The 16,823-nt window shown below is 35.4% G+C and overlaps 3 protein-coding genes across 3 annotated transcripts; all 3 read right to left on the minus strand.

Moving 5' to 3' along the window:
• Positions 1-1,319: 1,319 nt before the first annotated feature.
• LOC109059473 (probable polypeptide N-acetylgalactosaminyltransferase 8) lies at positions 1,320-7,956 on the minus strand. Its single transcript, XM_042722676.1, has 11 exons — positions 6,597-7,956; positions 5,507-5,711; positions 5,270-5,436; positions 4,994-5,177; positions 3,884-4,081; positions 3,682-3,796; positions 3,000-3,185; positions 2,689-2,823; positions 2,478-2,573; positions 2,201-2,365; positions 1,320-2,102 (listed from the first exon to the last, which is right to left on the minus strand). The coding sequence occupies exons 1-11, from the start codon at positions 6,787-6,789 to the stop codon at positions 1,962-1,964; spliced, it is 1,785 nt and encodes a 594-aa protein (XP_042578610.1). The 5' UTR covers positions 6,790-7,956; the 3' UTR covers positions 1,320-1,961.
• Positions 7,950-10,444, minus strand: LOC109059472 (RAD51-associated protein 1-like). The gene is made up of 10 exons (XM_042722710.1): positions 10,081-10,444; positions 9,857-9,900; positions 9,645-9,777; positions 9,418-9,524; positions 9,253-9,330; positions 9,045-9,116; positions 8,738-8,875; positions 8,429-8,605; positions 8,210-8,347; positions 7,950-8,133 (listed from the first exon to the last, which is right to left on the minus strand). The coding sequence occupies exons 1-10, from the start codon at positions 10,095-10,097 to the stop codon at positions 8,006-8,008; spliced, it is 1,032 nt and encodes a 343-aa protein (XP_042578644.1). The 5' UTR covers positions 10,098-10,444; the 3' UTR covers positions 7,950-8,005.
• A 1,947-nt stretch (positions 10,445-12,391) lies between these two features.
• On the minus strand, positions 12,392-15,035 carry LOC109059470 (fibroblast growth factor 23). Its single transcript, XM_019076661.2, has 3 exons — positions 14,038-15,035; positions 13,767-13,870; positions 12,392-13,007 (listed from the first exon to the last, which is right to left on the minus strand). Exons 1-3 carry the CDS (start codon positions 14,276-14,278, stop codon positions 12,576-12,578), a joined length of 777 nt encoding a protein of 258 aa, XP_018932206.1. The 5' UTR covers positions 14,279-15,035; the 3' UTR covers positions 12,392-12,575.
• Between the last annotated feature and the right edge of the window lie 1,788 nt (positions 15,036-16,823).

The following is a 16,823-nucleotide window of genomic DNA, read 5'->3' on the forward strand; positions in this document are numbered from 1 at the left end:
ATAAACTTGCTAAAATATCAAATTTATATAAAATGTTAAAATGCAAACATATATGTTTTAAAAAAAGTTTTTTTTGCTTTTTTTTCATGTCACGTGTTATTTATTAACTTAAATTTAATTTGACAATTTAACTTTTTCAAGTGACACTTACCAATAATTACTGTATGTAATAATAAATTGAAAAGGACCCAAATAAATTTGACCAAACTATGAAATGTCAAATACATTTTACAGTGCAGAACTAAAATGCACATTATATCGATCAGTGAGACTATCAATGTGAGAATGTTTACAAAGAGTTTTATGGTTTTGAGTATTTACAATAACCTGCAGCACTGAAAACCTTCGTTACAAAGAGATAACATTATTGAGAGTATTGTAAAATTGTTCATTTATAAAGAAACACTCTGCTTATGCAAATAATCATGCTTCCTGCAATTTATACCTGTAATTAAAAAAAAAAAAAAAATAGGACCCAAATAAGTCAGCACCAATAGCCTTGTGGTTAGCGCATCGACATACAGCACAACTGCGCTCACAGTTACCCAAGTTTGATTCCTGCCTTGAGGTCCTTTGCCAGTCCCCCTCCCCCCCCTCCCTCATCCTAGTACTTTCCTGTAATGTCTCTACTGTCCTATCTTAACAAAATTAATAAATGCCCATAAAAAAAATAGGACCCAAATACAGTTAGCCAAACTGGGTAAAGTCAAACAAACTTTAAAATGCAAAACTTCAATGCAAATCAAAAATCTAATGAAGTCCCAAAACAAACAAACATTTCATACCTAGGTCTCTACTAAACCTAACAGAATCAGTACCTCAAGACTTCTAGAACTGGCCTTGAACATCCAGATTTTGAGCTTCCTGTCCAGATGCATTTGGTAACTGAGGAAGGCATTATAGCCGTATATCTGAAAGAGATCCTCAGCCTTCCTCCATTGCTTGAAGAGATTTGAGTTTGGGAACAGCTTCTTTGCTAGCTTCCTCTCATTTCTCACTTTGAGGCTTCTCTCTTCTGCAAGAATTTGTGTTCACCAAGTATTCAAAGTCTGAAACAAAACTTATATTAATAATTCACCCACTGCTATTAAATGAGCCTCCAGTTTGTCCAGCTTGAGCAGAAGAGCACTGTGTAACAAGAAGTTCTGCTGGACTTGGTGGAGCTGCTTCTCTTGAACTTAAAAATCAAGAATAACTTAAACTTTGAGCTTTATCACACTTAGCCATCATATGGTTTTAAAAGACACAGAAAACAACAGTCTGGACATTCCACTAAATATCTCATTTTGTGTGGGGTTGAGTAAATGATGAAATAATCATTTTTTGTTGAACTATTGCTTTAATATACATTGACATTCTGTGACAACATGCCCCATCCTCATTCACTGTGGCTTTTAATTACTCAAGTCTTGTTTGAAGGAGATTAATCACATGTTTACATAAAACTATACTTCTAAAAAACTGAAACTGACACTTATTTCCGTCCGTAGTATGTTGAAAAGGGGGTTTATAATTGATTTAATAAAGTACACTGTAAATTTTTTTTTAGAATTTCTGTACATTATGTAGACTACAAATGTGTAGGCTAATATATGCTCTCTTGCTCTTTATCAGGGGTTCCCAATTTTTTTTGTCAGCCGAACCCCTTAGATGTAACATATTTACTTGAAGTATCCACTGATATTTTCACCATTCTCTGATGCCGGTTAATGGTCACATGACATGCAAGTTAAATATTTTATATTTGATTCTATTTGAATTGCAATAAGACATTATTATTCTCTTAATCCTCTTTGACTCTAAATTAAATTTTTACTTTGATCAGCCATATAATTTTTTTGTGTTTTTTTTAGCACCTAATATTTTTCAGTTCATAGCTGCATTCACAGTTTTACCACTAACTCTCTCTGTGATGTTTCTCCAGCATGCCATGTTTATATAAACGGATTACATATTGTATTTCAGAAGTCCTGAATTACATTCTGTATCTTCCAGTGTTGGTTTCTGCAGTCCTGAAGAAAAACGTTCTTTTCATACTTCCCTGTCTGGTCAGCGCTGATCTCCAGACAGCGTTTGGTTTCTCTGTTCTGTATGGCCTGTCCCTGAAAACAAACAAGAATATAATTTTTTTCCAAGCAATGTTTAGATTGTAATATACCACAGTATCCTATCAATGTTTGGGGTGTAATTATTTGTTCACCTGTTTGAAATCCCAGTACATGTGTTTTTGTTTTTCAGTGTCTGAACACCAGGACAGCTCTGGAAACCTGCCTGAGCCGGGATCAATTAGACAGCGGTTCCTATTGTTTTTAAGGGACTGCAGAGGATGTGCAAATATCTCACCACGTGCTGTATAGTGAAATATCTGTGTAATGAGAAACTGAAGTGTGTCAAATATTCCCCAAATATAGAGTTTAAAAATGCAGGGCAGGGCAGGGCACAGGATGGGACGGGAAGGGAAGAAGAGAAGAGGTTACCTGAGATCCCATAAAATGACATGGATATAAAATGGGTGTGTTCTCCTCAAGTGGACCCTTATCTAAACATAAACTTGTTTGCAGATCATTAATCAGCTGTTTTGACAGAAATAAGGACATCGTATTACATTTTCAAACACCACATAATTTTTCCTGCAGAACTGATCTCTCAGACTTTATCTTGATTCATAGTGAACCGTATGTCACTCACCACTCCATAAGCTAATAAATTCACGGGATTTAAATCAGGATAGACATTTTCCAGATACCATTTAAATGGCTTGCAATTTAGCCTTGCTCTCAGTTTCTTTCTCTCTGATACATCGCCAATGTCTATCCCATGGTTCTGTGGGAAAATGAGAGAACAGATACACAGGATCATTTGCAGATCATAAGAACCAGAACAATTTACCATTTCGAACTTCTTGGTTCACTTTAGAGGTCTCAAACAGAATCTGATAGAATCATCTGGCCTTGAAAATCCAGTATTTGATTGGCTGAATCTCCTTTCATTAGATCTACCTGTATAGGAAGACCCCAGGCGATGTTCACATTTATTTTGTATTCATCCATCCAAACTTCTGCCACTCTGAGTGCATTTCTCTTCATGACATTGTTAAGATCAGCCATGTAGGGTTTGTGTGCCCTCTCAATGTGAGCAATTTTAGAGCAGGGTACAATCTCTACGCTTCCTCCACACAGCCACACCTGAGCCAAAACGTGGAATAAAAAGTCAACACTGTGCAATGGCTACCAAATATACTATATTACATTGGTAATAACTGACAGCTGTTGTTAAATTACTTTCCAAAAAATTAACAACTGAGTTTGTAATGCAGCCAAGAGGCAAAGCAGCCGTTACACGAGATGTGCATTTTTCAGCTTAGGCTATACCACAGTTACAATAAATCAAAGACATTGTTCAGATATTTTATTTCAAGACGGGTTTTTGTCCTTCAAACCCTTTTGTGTGTACAACTAAGAATTTCTTTCGCATAACTGAAATCACTTGGCAAAGAGAACTGTAATGCGGTCGACAGACCTAGAACTACTTCATAAGCTGTGCGTTTATTGAAATAATAATAATAATAATAATAATAATAGAACACTCATCAATCAATACCAAGCATTCAACAGCCCAGTGGTATAATTAGAGTTTAATATAGTATCATTTAGGAGATTGATCAGCGTGTTTGTGAATTACCCGTATTCCTAATTCAACATTCTCTCCTCCATACACCTCCATCCCTCCGTCCAGAGTCCCAATCTCACCAAAGAACAGGCGATCAACCACAAGTATTCCCATTACAGAAGGACTCCTGGACAACAGGAAGAGGACAAATCTGTTTCACTCACATCTGAGATGGACAACAGTATAAAATATTAAACCAGCAACACGCACTCACTTTCCTGGCTGTGAAGGGTCTTTTTGATCGTACCACTTCTGAGGGAATCCCACGTACATGCACCAGAGAGCCCAGTCAAAACCTTGAGCAGAGGCAAAATAGTTTGTCACCTGCAAGTCATTGTAATTGACTTTATCAAACACAGGGCTCAGGACCAGCGTACGGTCAGCCTGGATACGTGCAAGCAGAGGCTCCGCCCTAAAAGACAGAGAGTTCTTGAGAAACATTTCACACACCTTAAAACCAATCAAACTGTTTTGAATGTAGTTTAAAAAAAATAATTAAGGTGGAGCATTATAATCATCTGAGCAAATGTTTAGGTTACTGACAGACAATGAAACAGTTACACACTTCAAGTTGAAGTACTAAAATTACTTAAAGAGGTCATATGATGCAATTTCAAGTTTTCCTTTCTCTTTGGAGTGTTACAAGCTGTTCGTGCATAGATAAGATCCCTAAAGTTGCAAAAGCTAAAGTCTCAAAACCAAAGAGATATTCTTTATAAAAGTTAAGACTCATCCACGCCCTCCTAAAACGCCTCGTTTAAACACGCCCCCACGTCTATATCACTGTGTGGGAAGATTTGCATAACACCGCCCATATGTTTACACAAAGAAAGGAGGAGTAACTTTTATTCTCGCTGCAGTATTGTTGTTGCTGCATGACAAACTATTTTGCCTACTACTACCATGTCGTGAAAAAGCTGTGTGTTTCGTTGTGAAAGCGAAACTACATTGTTTGGCCTTCCAAAAGAGGACACAACTAGAAATCAGTGGTTAGGTTGTATTTACAACACTAATGTTCCAGAACAGTTCAAACCAAATATTTGTGTGTTTGTGTGTGTGTGTGTGCAATGCATTTAACGGAGGACTGAACCTACAATGTCGGCTGTTCTAACTCAAAAATGACAAAACACATATCAAAATTACTAAATCTTGAAATTAAAATGAAAACTTTTTAAATAAATGCTAATTAAAAATATTAATAAATACTACAATAGCATATAAATAATACTCAAACAACACTGCTTTGCAGCAGTTATGCAATATCGTTTTAAGACAAATATTTAATTTATTGCCAAATACTAAAGTTAACTGAGCAGTTTCACACCATTTGACATGGACCTCAATGTGGGCGTCCAAAATGGCAACCACATCCCCAGTGGCAGCCTTCCACCCTGAGATTCTGGCCTGGGAAAGTCCTTTCTGCTCTGAATGGGTCACCATCTTCACCAGGCCTGGGTGCTTCTCATTGATGGAGCTGATATACACATGTAGCTGTGTTTTCAGATCTTCTGCAGAAGAGATACATACAGAATTAATAGCTCATTTTGTGCACAATATGCATCTAAGACTAGGGTTGGGTGGGGTTTTGAGAGAAACAAACCATTTGTGCTGTGGTCGTCCACCAGTATGATCTCTTTAAGCAGGTAGGCTGGAGTTCTGTTGATGATGCTGCAAATGGCTCTTTGAATGACAGACAGAGCCTCATCCAGATAAATCAGCACCACGCTGAGGGTGGGCAGATTATGGGGGTATTCACGGCCAATGCATCTACAGAAATGGATGAATGCATCAAGCAAGATGTTGAATTTCTGAGTGTTCATAAACCGCTGAAACTCACCTGTGGTCTCGAGTGTCTGGGAGCTCCCGGTCCAGAGGCAACTGGTCACTAAGGAAGGCATTATAGCCGTATTTCTGAAAGAGCTCCTCAGCCTTCCTCTGGTCATCCTCAGAGAGTTCAACAGTCCATTCCTTGAAGAGATTTGAGTTTGGGAACAGTTTCTTAGCTGGCTTTTTTCCATTTCCCATTTTATGGCTTTTCTCTTCTGCAAAAAAAGTTTAATTTTAAACATCACTGTGGGCAAGAATCGCTTCAAATGAATACAAACCCACCAAAATAGTGATTAAAATGTGCAACTAAAGGTGCACTCATTTTTCTACAATTTTGAATAGAACTCTTGAAAAATGTTTTTAAAAATATTTTAAAAAATACATTCAAAAAAAGTGTTATCAGTAGTCTAGCAACAGCTGTAATTTCCATTGGCAGACAGGTTGAGATCACATAACCAGATAAAAACTACTCGCTTTATCTTCAGTCTTTCTGCTTTTGGCTGTATTGATACATTAATAATGGCTAACTGTGAATGAAACATTCAACATTTGCATCGCTCACTGAAGAATTTTGCTTTTGCATGGTTATTCATATCAAAGAAAGAGTAAGTTATTTACTTCTGCAGAACAAAAAATAGAATATTTTGAAGACTGTTCACCCTATGCCATAGATCTATTTTAGGTTATTTAAGGTTAAGGTTATTTTATTTTTCCTAATGCAAAATAAAAAAAATTATAATTTAATGCATTTCAATAATCTAAATAATTTGTTTCCACTATAGAGAATCTTTTGTGCAATGAAAAGGTTGTTCTTGCACCATTGATACCAATAAAGAACCTTTCATTTTAAGATTGTTGTCAACCTAACAGTTTTGGTTACCATTTACTTCCGTGGCATGGACCCAAAAATTGTCAAGATTTTTCCAAAATTATGGTTCACAGAAAAAAAGTTAAGTCGAGCAAAACAATAACAAAAAAAAAAAAAACAATTACAATTACAATCCAATTCCAATTTTAAAGTTTGCTTAAAGAGTAAAACAACTGTTGTTGTTGTTTTTTAAATCCAATTCACTTGCTAAAAAGATTTTACATTAACTCACCCACTGCTATTAAATGAGCCTCCAGTTTGTCTAGCTTGTCTAGAAGAAGTGCACTGTGTAATGAGAAGTTCCGTTGGACTTGGTGGAGCTGCTTCTCTTGAGTTTGGATTTCCCACTTGACAGAGCTCATATAGAGAAAAACCATAGCAACAGACAGGACTGGAAACAAAGTCTTCACACAGCTTATTCTCATGATGATCAGAACAGCAAAGGTCACAGAATTAGTTGTTTTCTAGTTGTTTTCCGTCTTCAGGTGTTACTCTGTAAGGCTGGCACTGGTTCACATTGTACGCTTCAAGCATTTGTGAAACTAATGCTTGCTGAGTGATTGTGATATTAATGTTGGTCACACTAATCATACTATTGGGAGGGAGAAAACCAGGACACTGAATCCTGGTAGAGGTGGTAGAGTTAAACAATGGGTACGACTTTTCAGTCCATCGACATAACATAATCAATATAAACCAAAACAGCTCTGCAGATTTTCGATTGCAGGCTGAACAGAACTATAAAAAATGATCAATTAGAAATAAACTTGCTAAAATATCCAACTGATATAAACATGTTAAACTAAACATTAAACACTGAAATTGGTTTTAAAATGTTAAGATTAAAGTTTATCATGTTAATTTATGAATTACAGGTGACACTTGTTACACCAATAATTTTTGTATGTAATAAAATTGAATAAACAAGTTACACAGGCCATTTAACATAAGATTTTTGTTTGCAGTTACTCTGAAAACAAATGCTGGTGAACTGGTTTTTAGATTTATTTGCATAGTGCTTTCACAATACATATTGTTCAAAAGAAGCTCTACAAATCTAAGCTCCACCCCAGATGACTGTGGCAAGAAAAAGCTGTTCTTGTTCTCCTCTCCTCCACACATGCTTCTTTTTAACCACTAGAGGGAGGCATCGCTTGAGCATTAACTGAGGGAACACGTCCTATCCTTGAAAGGGACATTGATACAACAAATGTAAGATGTTTTCAGACCAAAATGCAATGTGGTTCATATTTCGATTGCAAAACATGTTGTGTTCTGATCACTTGTGTTCAGGATTTCCTTTTTCCCAAAAATGCTAGTTTATGTTTATTGTATTGGACTAAAACTTAATAACTTTGCTCATCCAGGGTGTAACAACTTCCCAAATTTTTTTGTACAAAAAAAAAAAAAAAAAAAACAGATTTTAGCATATTTAATCTTTATTTATCAAAAAGTGCATTTTTACGAAGCTAAAACACCACAAAAACACATTAAAAATATTTTAAAGCACAACAAAAAAAGTTGATACATATTACTGCATATTATTCTGGACAAATTTCAGTAAAAAATATCCATTGCTTCTTACCATTTTTTGAGTTCCCAAATGCCATTGTAAAGCTTTCGAATTTAAAACAAGTCTGTTTAGTTCGCAGCAGCATTAGGGTGAAGGGGTTTGACTCGAGCCATACGGGAAAGTCCTAAACGCAGCCCCTGTCCTGGAGACTTCACATGTGCATTCTGAGACGCACCGGGACTCCGGCCAAGCAGACCTGGAGATGGAGTTAGAAAGAGTTTACAAAAGGACACTTTTCTGTTGTGGGCTGTTCTGGTGAAAATTAGTCTCACCAGGGGGATTCCACTTAGCCAGTCTGGCCCCTGAAGGACTGGAACAGACTGCAGGTTTAGAGACAGGCGGAGTAGTAGACGCCTTCTTCAGTCCAGACACAGGAGCAGCAGGACTCCGACAGGTCGCTGGGCTGGGAGCTGTCAGACCAAGAGAAATGTTAGTGTAGTTGATATTGTCTTTTGTCAGAGTGTAAAATTTAAAAACAGAAAAAAATGCACCTGAGGCTTTGGTTTTTGAAGCTTTCGTTGGATTTTTGTCTTTCTTTTCTGTCTTGTTCCTTGCAGCTGGTGGGGCCTTTTTTTCTGTCTTCTGTTTCAAAACCTTTTTCTTTTTCACAGTGAATGTCTCGTCTTCGCTCTCATCTTCTTCAGTAAAGTCTGCATCACTTTCTGAATCTGCAACAGGAACAAGCTTAAATAAACGGCTACATTTTGTATCCGAAGTACTGAAGTATTAACCTTCATCATGTAAACACTGAAAACAGTCCAGTCTCATAATAATTATGAGCGTGAAGGTCCTCAGATTACCTGGTGTGTTCTGAAGCTGGTAGTCCTCATCGTCTCTGTTCTCCTTCTTATCCTTCAGTGGTTTTCTCTGCTCCTCTGAGGTTTCCGTCTGTTTAGAAACACTGGTAGGGGAGGCATCTATGCTGATCGGATTCAGCCCTGAAAACAGAACAGTAATAAATACAGAAATCACATATTTTAACATAACTAACATTCACAAAAGTCTTGTTTGTTTTTCATATCACCTTCATAGTGTTCTCAGAAAGATACTTTTTTAACACACTGATTTTTACATTTTCAAATTTCAAAGTCAGAACTTTGTAGTTACCTAAACTTCTGCCATCACTGCTACAACTGGACAGCACTGGAAGAGAATCTGGACGAGGCTGACCTTCACTGACTGTACAGAATCAAAGGTGTTTGCATGCAAATATGTCAAATAAAGCTTCATAAATATGTACTAAGCATCTGTAAAAATAATAATAATAAAAAAAATAATCAGTTTGTGACCCTGTAAAATACTAAATAATTATTACCTAAACATCTGCCCTCAGCGCTGCAGTGTATTAGAACAGGTGGTGAACACTGAGGAGGCTGAGAACTGTCATGTTCATCTGCAGTAAATAACAGTGAAATATAGCTTTTCACTTCCTGAATGAACTCCATGATGCTTTATTATACAGCAGCAGTAGTACATTCACCTCTTTTGGTTGTAGGCTCTCCAGCTTGTGTTCTTGAAGAGTCCGGCAATGATGATGATAGAGCTGTCTCCATCTCTTTTTCATAAAGTCTGTCCTCCAGAGATGCCCTGAAATAACACAATGGTGCCATTACGTATTTGTATACACAGTGGTCCATGTGGAGATTCTATATAATTGGTGATAAAATGCGTTTTGATGAAAAAAAATAAATAAATGTTTTTTGTAACCTCTTCTTGCTTCCTGAGCTGGTTAGATCAACCACTTCATTTGGAGAGGCACTGAGGTTTCTCTCACAATCGGGGTCATTTATGGCCATTCGAGCTTTTTTGGGAGGAGGTTTTACACAGGCAAAATCCTCATCTGACAGATAAATCGTGTAAACGTGTTTATAAGACTAACTAGCTTTAGTTCTGAGCATTCTGAAGTAATAATATCTCACCATCATCGTCCTGGAAGTCTGTGTAGTTGACAGCTTTCTTATTTCTGATGACAGTAGAAAACAGACTACATCAAACCAGACACTGATAGTCCAAATTCCTGAACTCAAGGTGATTGTTTATGAAAATATCAGGACATTAAATGCCAAACAACTGTCAGATACAACAACAAGCACATATAGAAAGTGACATGACAACCATAATCGAAGGTATATTTGATACGAACCTGGATGGTCGGTCCATTCTTTAGATCAAAAAGTGAAAGTAAAATGTCACGTTATGCCTCGTGAATATAACGTACATTCAAACACTGACACCACCGCTGTTTTAACAACGTTCTGTAGCTACTGAACCTTATGCTGAAAAACAACCAGCAATTAAAATTATTTTAAGTTTAAAAACATAAAGGTCAATTAGAAAGTCTGTCGTTGTGTCATAAGATTTATATGCATGTTGTTTTGGTGCGAGGTGATACACCCGCCTGAAAACAAACGACGGAAATCTATCTGAATACAACAACTTGCAATTCAATATAATCTTTTCTATCGCTGTGACTCCAGTTTTACACTAGGTAATTGATAAAATATATATATTTTTTTTCTTATTATTATATGTATGTTAAAGTTCGACGAAACTTCTTCTGCCTGGTCCAAGCTTTTTGTGCGTTTTGTAGAAATCTCGAATCTGCGGATGTGGTTCTGTATGGCTAAGCGTGGACGCGGGAATACATCCAACTATTTATTTATAATTTTTTTTTTTAATGTTGGTACACCGAAGTAAATAGTTGTTAGTTATTTCTGTAAACAGTTTCTGTCAATTTTCTTAATCTTGTTTTTATAACAATATACACTTAAGTCGTTAAGAAATACTTCGAAGAATACTTTGGCCTAAATAAATAAATAAAATGTAGAAGGTAATGAAAAATATAGTCTTTTGAAATATTATAAACATTTTTTTTTCTTATTATTATTATTATTACAAGACCTGTAAGCTAAATCAAATTACGTTAACATTTTACATGAGAAACTAAAATGTGTTTTACATTCTGCCAATGTTACAAGAAAATCAGATTCACTTTAGGCAAGACACTAGGCTTTACTTCCATTACATGACTTTTTTTTTTTCAGACTAATGGAATATGAAATCATTCAAAATTAATCATTTAACAGTTTGTTAGGCCTACATGATCTTTGCATTTCTTATTTCATTTGCAATGAATGTCTTTAGGCTAAATGTCATTTTCTCACAACTGAGCCAAAAATCCTCTTCTCGCCTTTATTCTGGGTGTATTTCCAGAGGCGTTTGTTCGTATTTCAGCTGATTTATTTATTTGATTTATGGTGTGATGAGAAGAGATATCCTTAAACCCTAAAACTATGTAAAAACTCTAATAAGAGAATGTCTTTTGAACCTGATCTTATCCTTTTTTTTTTCATCAGAATAGCATTGCTTTACTAATCTCCTTTTCAGTGGCAGAAGGCATCATGCACATCAAAATCAGGCAAAGCAACAAATTAGTATTCTTCAACATATCCTAGCTTTTTACAGAAAATATTCAGATGAAACCCACTTTTATTTAATTACAATTATTTTTTTCTCAGTAACTGTAATGGATTAGTTATTTTTTAATTAAATTATGTAACACCGTTACATGTAACTATAGTTACTATGTTTTGCCTTAATTCAGAACATAATCCTCAAATCATCTAAGCGCAAATCTCTGGTTTATATAGCGTAAGCAGGTCATAGTGTAACTTAAATGTTGGCTCTCTTTAAGGCCCTTCATCCAAAAATAGCCAAAGTGCAGCCTTTGACATTGGAAACAAAACAGAATGTGGAAAGGTTTATTCTTAGAGACTCAGAGACTGGTGCAGATTGATCTTTCAGACTGATTCAGAGTGTTGATTATTCACCTCTAATGATGGGAAAGTCAATGTTAAACCAGTTACATTTCTAATGAGGAGTCCAGCAACCAACTAGTGACAAACAGATGATTTTGAATCAACTTACTTACTGAAGACAAAGGCACAAATAAATAAAACACATTTTCTTTAATCAAGAAACACAATTTTATTTATTTAAAGTGAGTATAACATTTCCTAACCCTTAAAGCAAACATATAAATACCATAAATAAAACATATGTAATTCATTAAATAAATAAATACTTTGTTTGACAATTGTTGTTCACAGGTGGTGTCCAGCACCAAAGACAAATTAATGGTGGCAGGTGAAAAAACTAATACAAAGAACAAAGTAGATTTAGTTTTTTCAGGTTTGGTGAGATACTCAACAGCCTAAATAATCTGCAGATTTCTGCTTTTAAAAATAAAGGTTCTTTATTGGCACTGATGGTTCCATGAACTTTCATAGAACCTTTATATCGCACAAAAGTTCTTTACAGTGAAAAAAAAATTCTTCATATATATATATATAGCTCTATATATATATATACATATATATATATATATATATATATATATATATATATATATATATAATATATATATATATATATAAAAATCTGTTATTTGGGGAAACCAAAATTGGTCCTTGGCATCACTGCAAGAAACCTTTGTTTTGGAACCTTTATTTTTAAGAGCGTACACGTGAAGTTGGTTTGAAATATATGTCCTTAAAAACACTTATTTATGATGATTATATTATGGTGCCACACTCTAACTTTGCGGTTCAACAGTCACGGCATGGAGGGTCTGTAACTTTATCCAACAACTGCTGAAATCCGGGGACTGCCGGGGCTCGTGTCGTGAAGAAGATCCCATGGGTCATCATCGGAAGGAGAAACCAGGGTTTCCCTGGAGATGTTTCGACCCTCTGACGGCTCAGAGTCTAAGTCCCCGTCGTCCTCTTGAGCAGCTCTGGAGTCCGAGGCCTCTCCGTGCCGGAGCGCGTTCAGCGGGTCTGATGGATTCACCTGCCGGTTTCTCCTCTCCCGGTGCTGCAGGCGCTCCAGTGAAACAGTGTTCTTCTCTGATAAGAAGAGAGATGACTGAGGGAGGTTTTGTCCCTCTATGAACACCTGTTTCGCCCCGTCCAGGTTAAGCAGTATGCCATGCTTGGTGGAGTAATACACGTCACGATGGTTTTCCAAAAGTTTGTGGTGAAAAAGACAGTCTTCCTTATTGCAAACAGTCTAAAGATATAAAAACATACAAATAGTTAAATAATAAATCAAACTTATTTCAAGCTTCATTACAACAATTACTTGCGTTTTCGCCTACTGTAAAAAAAAAAAAAACTGTACAATTTACGGTTGCCAGAGCTTTTCCGTGAAAATGGTTTTACGAATGAACTTTTATTTAGAGTAAAATAAATAAAAAATAAATAAAAACGTAGGCCTATATTTTATTAACTGATATAGGCTAATTAAACTGTACTAAAATAGGCTATGTTTTGCAACTTTATAATAGGCTATATGCTACTGACAGCCACCAAAAACCAAAACTTTTTCACCTCCAAAAACTGTCAATTTAACGTTAGGCTACTTTACTTTAAAATTATTTGAAATGTCCCGTTATTAGTATTTCACCCTATATAGTTAAAAAAACAAACAAAAAAAAAACTAGTAAACAATCAAGAAGTTTTTAGCATTTTTTATTTTAAAATGTGAACATTTTTGGCGATAACCATTGTAGATTGGCTATCTGGTGACCTGCACTTGCTAGAGCTATTTCTACTTTATTTAACCCATAAAATGTAAAATATTTGCATACATTAATGTATTTGAGTTTATTCTGTGACATTAGTATTTGAATAAAACCAGTTAAATTCAATGTTACCATTTTGAGATTCCATACCGACTGCACTTATATAACTGTATTAATATTAATAATATAATAATAGATAATACCTTACTTTTTATACCTTATTTTTAATTTGTTTGAATACTTACAGATGTGAAAAGAGTTCCTCCTGCGTCCATACACAAAAATCGGTTACTTTTCACTCCAAATATTGCCAGACGGTCTCTGCTCTCTGCTTTCAATAAAATTACACCTGTTGAATGCAGAATAAAAAGAGGAATAAGAAGGACATTGTTTTATAGATAAAACAATGAGAAATACATAGGCTATATAAAACAAAAATCATTCATGATTCATAGACTGGTGAGAATTTAATTTTTATTTTACTGGCCTAATATCCTAAATATCCTAAAAACTCACTGTAGGACCCCCGGTTTGTAGTTTTGCGCACATGTCCATTCGGGCCGATCTCCAAGTAGAAGTTGTTTAAGTCCGAGGTGGTCTGAAGGTGGATGTACCTCCGCGGGTTCCCCCAGCTGGAGCCCAGGAGGGGAGAGGGGTTAGGGGCAGCATCCGCAGATCTGAATCCCTGGAGAGCCGTGATCCACAGCGCGAGGACGGAGGAGAGCAGCATGTGCAGTTTGGAAAGTGCGCAACGCATCTTGACGAAGCACAAACCCAGTGTGCAGAGCTGAAGGAGTTGTGATGCGTGAAAGTTTGTGAGCGCGGCTATTTAAACGCATCCTGTGCCACTCCTTTACGCAACACTCGCCCGCAGAGCCAGAGGATGTGAGGAGGCGGATTCAGCATGTCCATCTTCTGTTTGTTAGGAAGGTAATTGACTGGTTAACCATAATTGGCTTGTCAATTTGGCACAGCTTTGACTTTCTATGTATCCTGACATCTTGCTGTCAAAACAAAACTGAAAACAAGAATACATTTTAAAAGTTTTTGTGCATGAGAATCAGTTGGTTGTCTCTCAATGTTTTTCAAATGCTAAATCAACTTACTGTGACGTATCATTTAGTATCACTTACGTTCATTTAGGCTATTTAGGATTGTCTAACTAATATAAAAAATGTACAGAGCTGTTACTTGGGCGGTATCTTTAGATACGAAAGGTAAAGGTACATCTTTTTACCTAATTTACACCAAAATGTCACATATTAGCACTTTAAAAGTCCATATTATTTCGCCGAGTGACAGGGTTTTTTTGGGGGTTTTCTTTTTTGTTGTACCTGTATTAGGTGACTGAACGCATGATTAGTGTACTGAACGGATATATATAGAATGACCCCAATCTGAACTTCTTCAAATTGGCCAGCAGAGGGAACCTGTGCCTCATTTACGAACAAGTAACGCACCAAAAACTGAGCAAAGCTGTGTGCAATTACTTTGAAATTGTTTAAATAAAAAAAAAAAACACCTTAAATAAGTTACCATGACCAAAAAAAAACCCTTTTCTTTATTCATATATAACATAATAATATATAATAACATTATATAGCAACATAAACTAATGACTGTAAATATCTTTTATATTTGTATCATATTTTTTTTATATATATTTTACTTTTCTATTTATATTTTAGAATTTCAAAATGGAAACGATTTGTACATTTGTATTTTGAAAGCAATTTGTAAAGTATTAACCATATGGCTTTGGAGAAGTAATGATTATCTGTTTATTATATACGTTTAACATTATAAAAATAAAAAAATAAAACATTTACAGAGAAACTGGATCCAATGGATGCATTTTAACTGTCAGGTTTTGCATATGAATCAGAAAAAAAAACATCAAATAACCAGGGAAGAAGTTTATGAATTACTTGCAGTAGTTTATTGAACTGTAGTCATGTTGTATAAATGATCCTGTATGAGTGTGACATCCTGACAGCGTTATTTCTAGAAAAGAATCAGTTCTGGGCACACTGTGCATGACTGCTCACTGTACTTGCTACTTTGAGCATAATTAAAATGTGAAACAAAAACACACACACAAATGAAATAAAATGTAAAAAAAAAGAAAAGAAAATAGTTTTATAACATCAGGAATATGATTAAACTGCTGTGCACAGCACATACGTAGAAAAGTAAAGGGAAAAAAATATTTTTCTCAAATATATCTGTATTTATACATAGCATCAGTGCTTGAACTCAGAATCACATGATTATGTCCTCAATTTCCTACTTTCAAAAAATCATTGCAAGAAATATGAACTAATGCAGGGGTGAGAGATGTCTTTACAAAGAGGAGCGGACAGGAACACACTTTTAAACAGAGAATATAGAGCCACACAAAATCCTGAATTTCACTGATGTGCAGAATGACAACTCAGTTCATATTTTAGATATGAACTGAGTATAATGAGTATAATATTCCCTACTATTAATCTAAATAATTAAAAATTAAAAGAATATATATATATATATATATATATATATATATATATATATATATATATATATTTTTTTTTTTTTTTTTTTTTATATTATTATAATATAAGTAGAGAAAATAGATAAAAGAAAGTATGTGGTATGCTAGTGGAAAAAATGTGAAAAGAAAAATCCAGAAATCACATTAAATGATTAATGAAGCCTCACAGATATGGGGTCTTCACTGTAACAGGATCAGCCGCACAAAGCCATTTCAAAACAAAGACAGTGCAAAGCAACTAACTGGCATCCTGTTCAAATGCCTCTGATGCTCCAAAGATTCCAGAAACCCTCCCTGCATATGTGAGGAGGATTCAGCCGGTGACAGCTTGCAGTCCTTCATGCACATACGTTTTTCTCATGAGTCCAGAGTGTACCAGGAAACTGGTGTCTATATTCTATGCCCAATAAACATTTTTACAGCTGTTGCTATAAATCCAAGCGACATACATCAGCATATCAGATGGCTCTGATTACCAAATGTTCACGCATATCATTCATTCTTCACAGACTTAAGATGGTATTGTCACAATCAGGACACAGTACATTTATATAAGTTGACATTTTAGTACCAGTCTGCCAAACCCATTACTCTTGAGTTACTTTATTTATAATAAGTTTTCCGTGAAACCAAAGCCAAAATGTTAGATGATGGTAAAAGTTGTGACCGTAGATGGCTGTTAAATAGCTACATTTCTGTCCTATAAATGTGTTTTATTGTTTTTCGTAAGTGTGCAAGTCTCACTGGGACTCACAGTGATATGAAT

This window comes from Cyprinus carpio, chromosome B4 (assembly GCF_018340385.1).
Source record: "Cyprinus carpio isolate SPL01 chromosome B4, ASM1834038v1, whole genome shotgun sequence".
Classification (NCBI taxonomy): domain Eukaryota; kingdom Metazoa; phylum Chordata; class Actinopteri; order Cypriniformes; family Cyprinidae; genus Cyprinus; species Cyprinus carpio.

Coding starts and splice junctions, on each gene's coding strand:
- LOC109059473 (XM_042722676.1), bottom strand. CDS start 6,789: ATGAGAATAAGCTGTGTGAAGACTTTGTTTCCAGTCCTGTCTGTTGCT. Junction 4,082..4,993: donor ATTGAGGTCCATGTCAAATG/GTGTGAAACTGC, acceptor TCTGTCTTTTAG/GGCGGAGCCTCTGCTTGCAC. Junction 2,824..2,999: donor CCTGGGGTCTTCCTATACAG/GTAGATCTAATG, acceptor ATTTTCCCACAG/AACCATGGGATAGACATTGG.
- LOC109059472 (XM_042722710.1), bottom strand. Junction 8,876..9,044: donor CAGTGATGGCAGAAGTTTAG/GTAACTACAAAG, acceptor TTCTGTTTTCAG/GGCTGAATCCGATCAGCATA. Junction 8,606..8,737: donor CCAGCTTCAGAACACACCAG/GTAATCTGAGGA, acceptor TTCCTGTTGCAG/ATTCAGAAAGTGATGCAGAC.
- LOC109059470 (XM_019076661.2), bottom strand. CDS start 14,278: ATGCGTTGCGCACTTTCCAAACTGCACATGCTGCTCTCCTCCGTCCTC. Junction 13,871..14,037: donor TACAAACCGGGGGTCCTACA/GTGAGTTTTTAG, acceptor TGCATTCAACAG/GTGTAATTTTATTGAAAGCA. Junction 13,008..13,766: donor GAGGAACTCTTTTCACATCT/GTAAGTATTCAA, acceptor TTATATCTTTAG/ACTGTTTGCAATAAGGAAGA.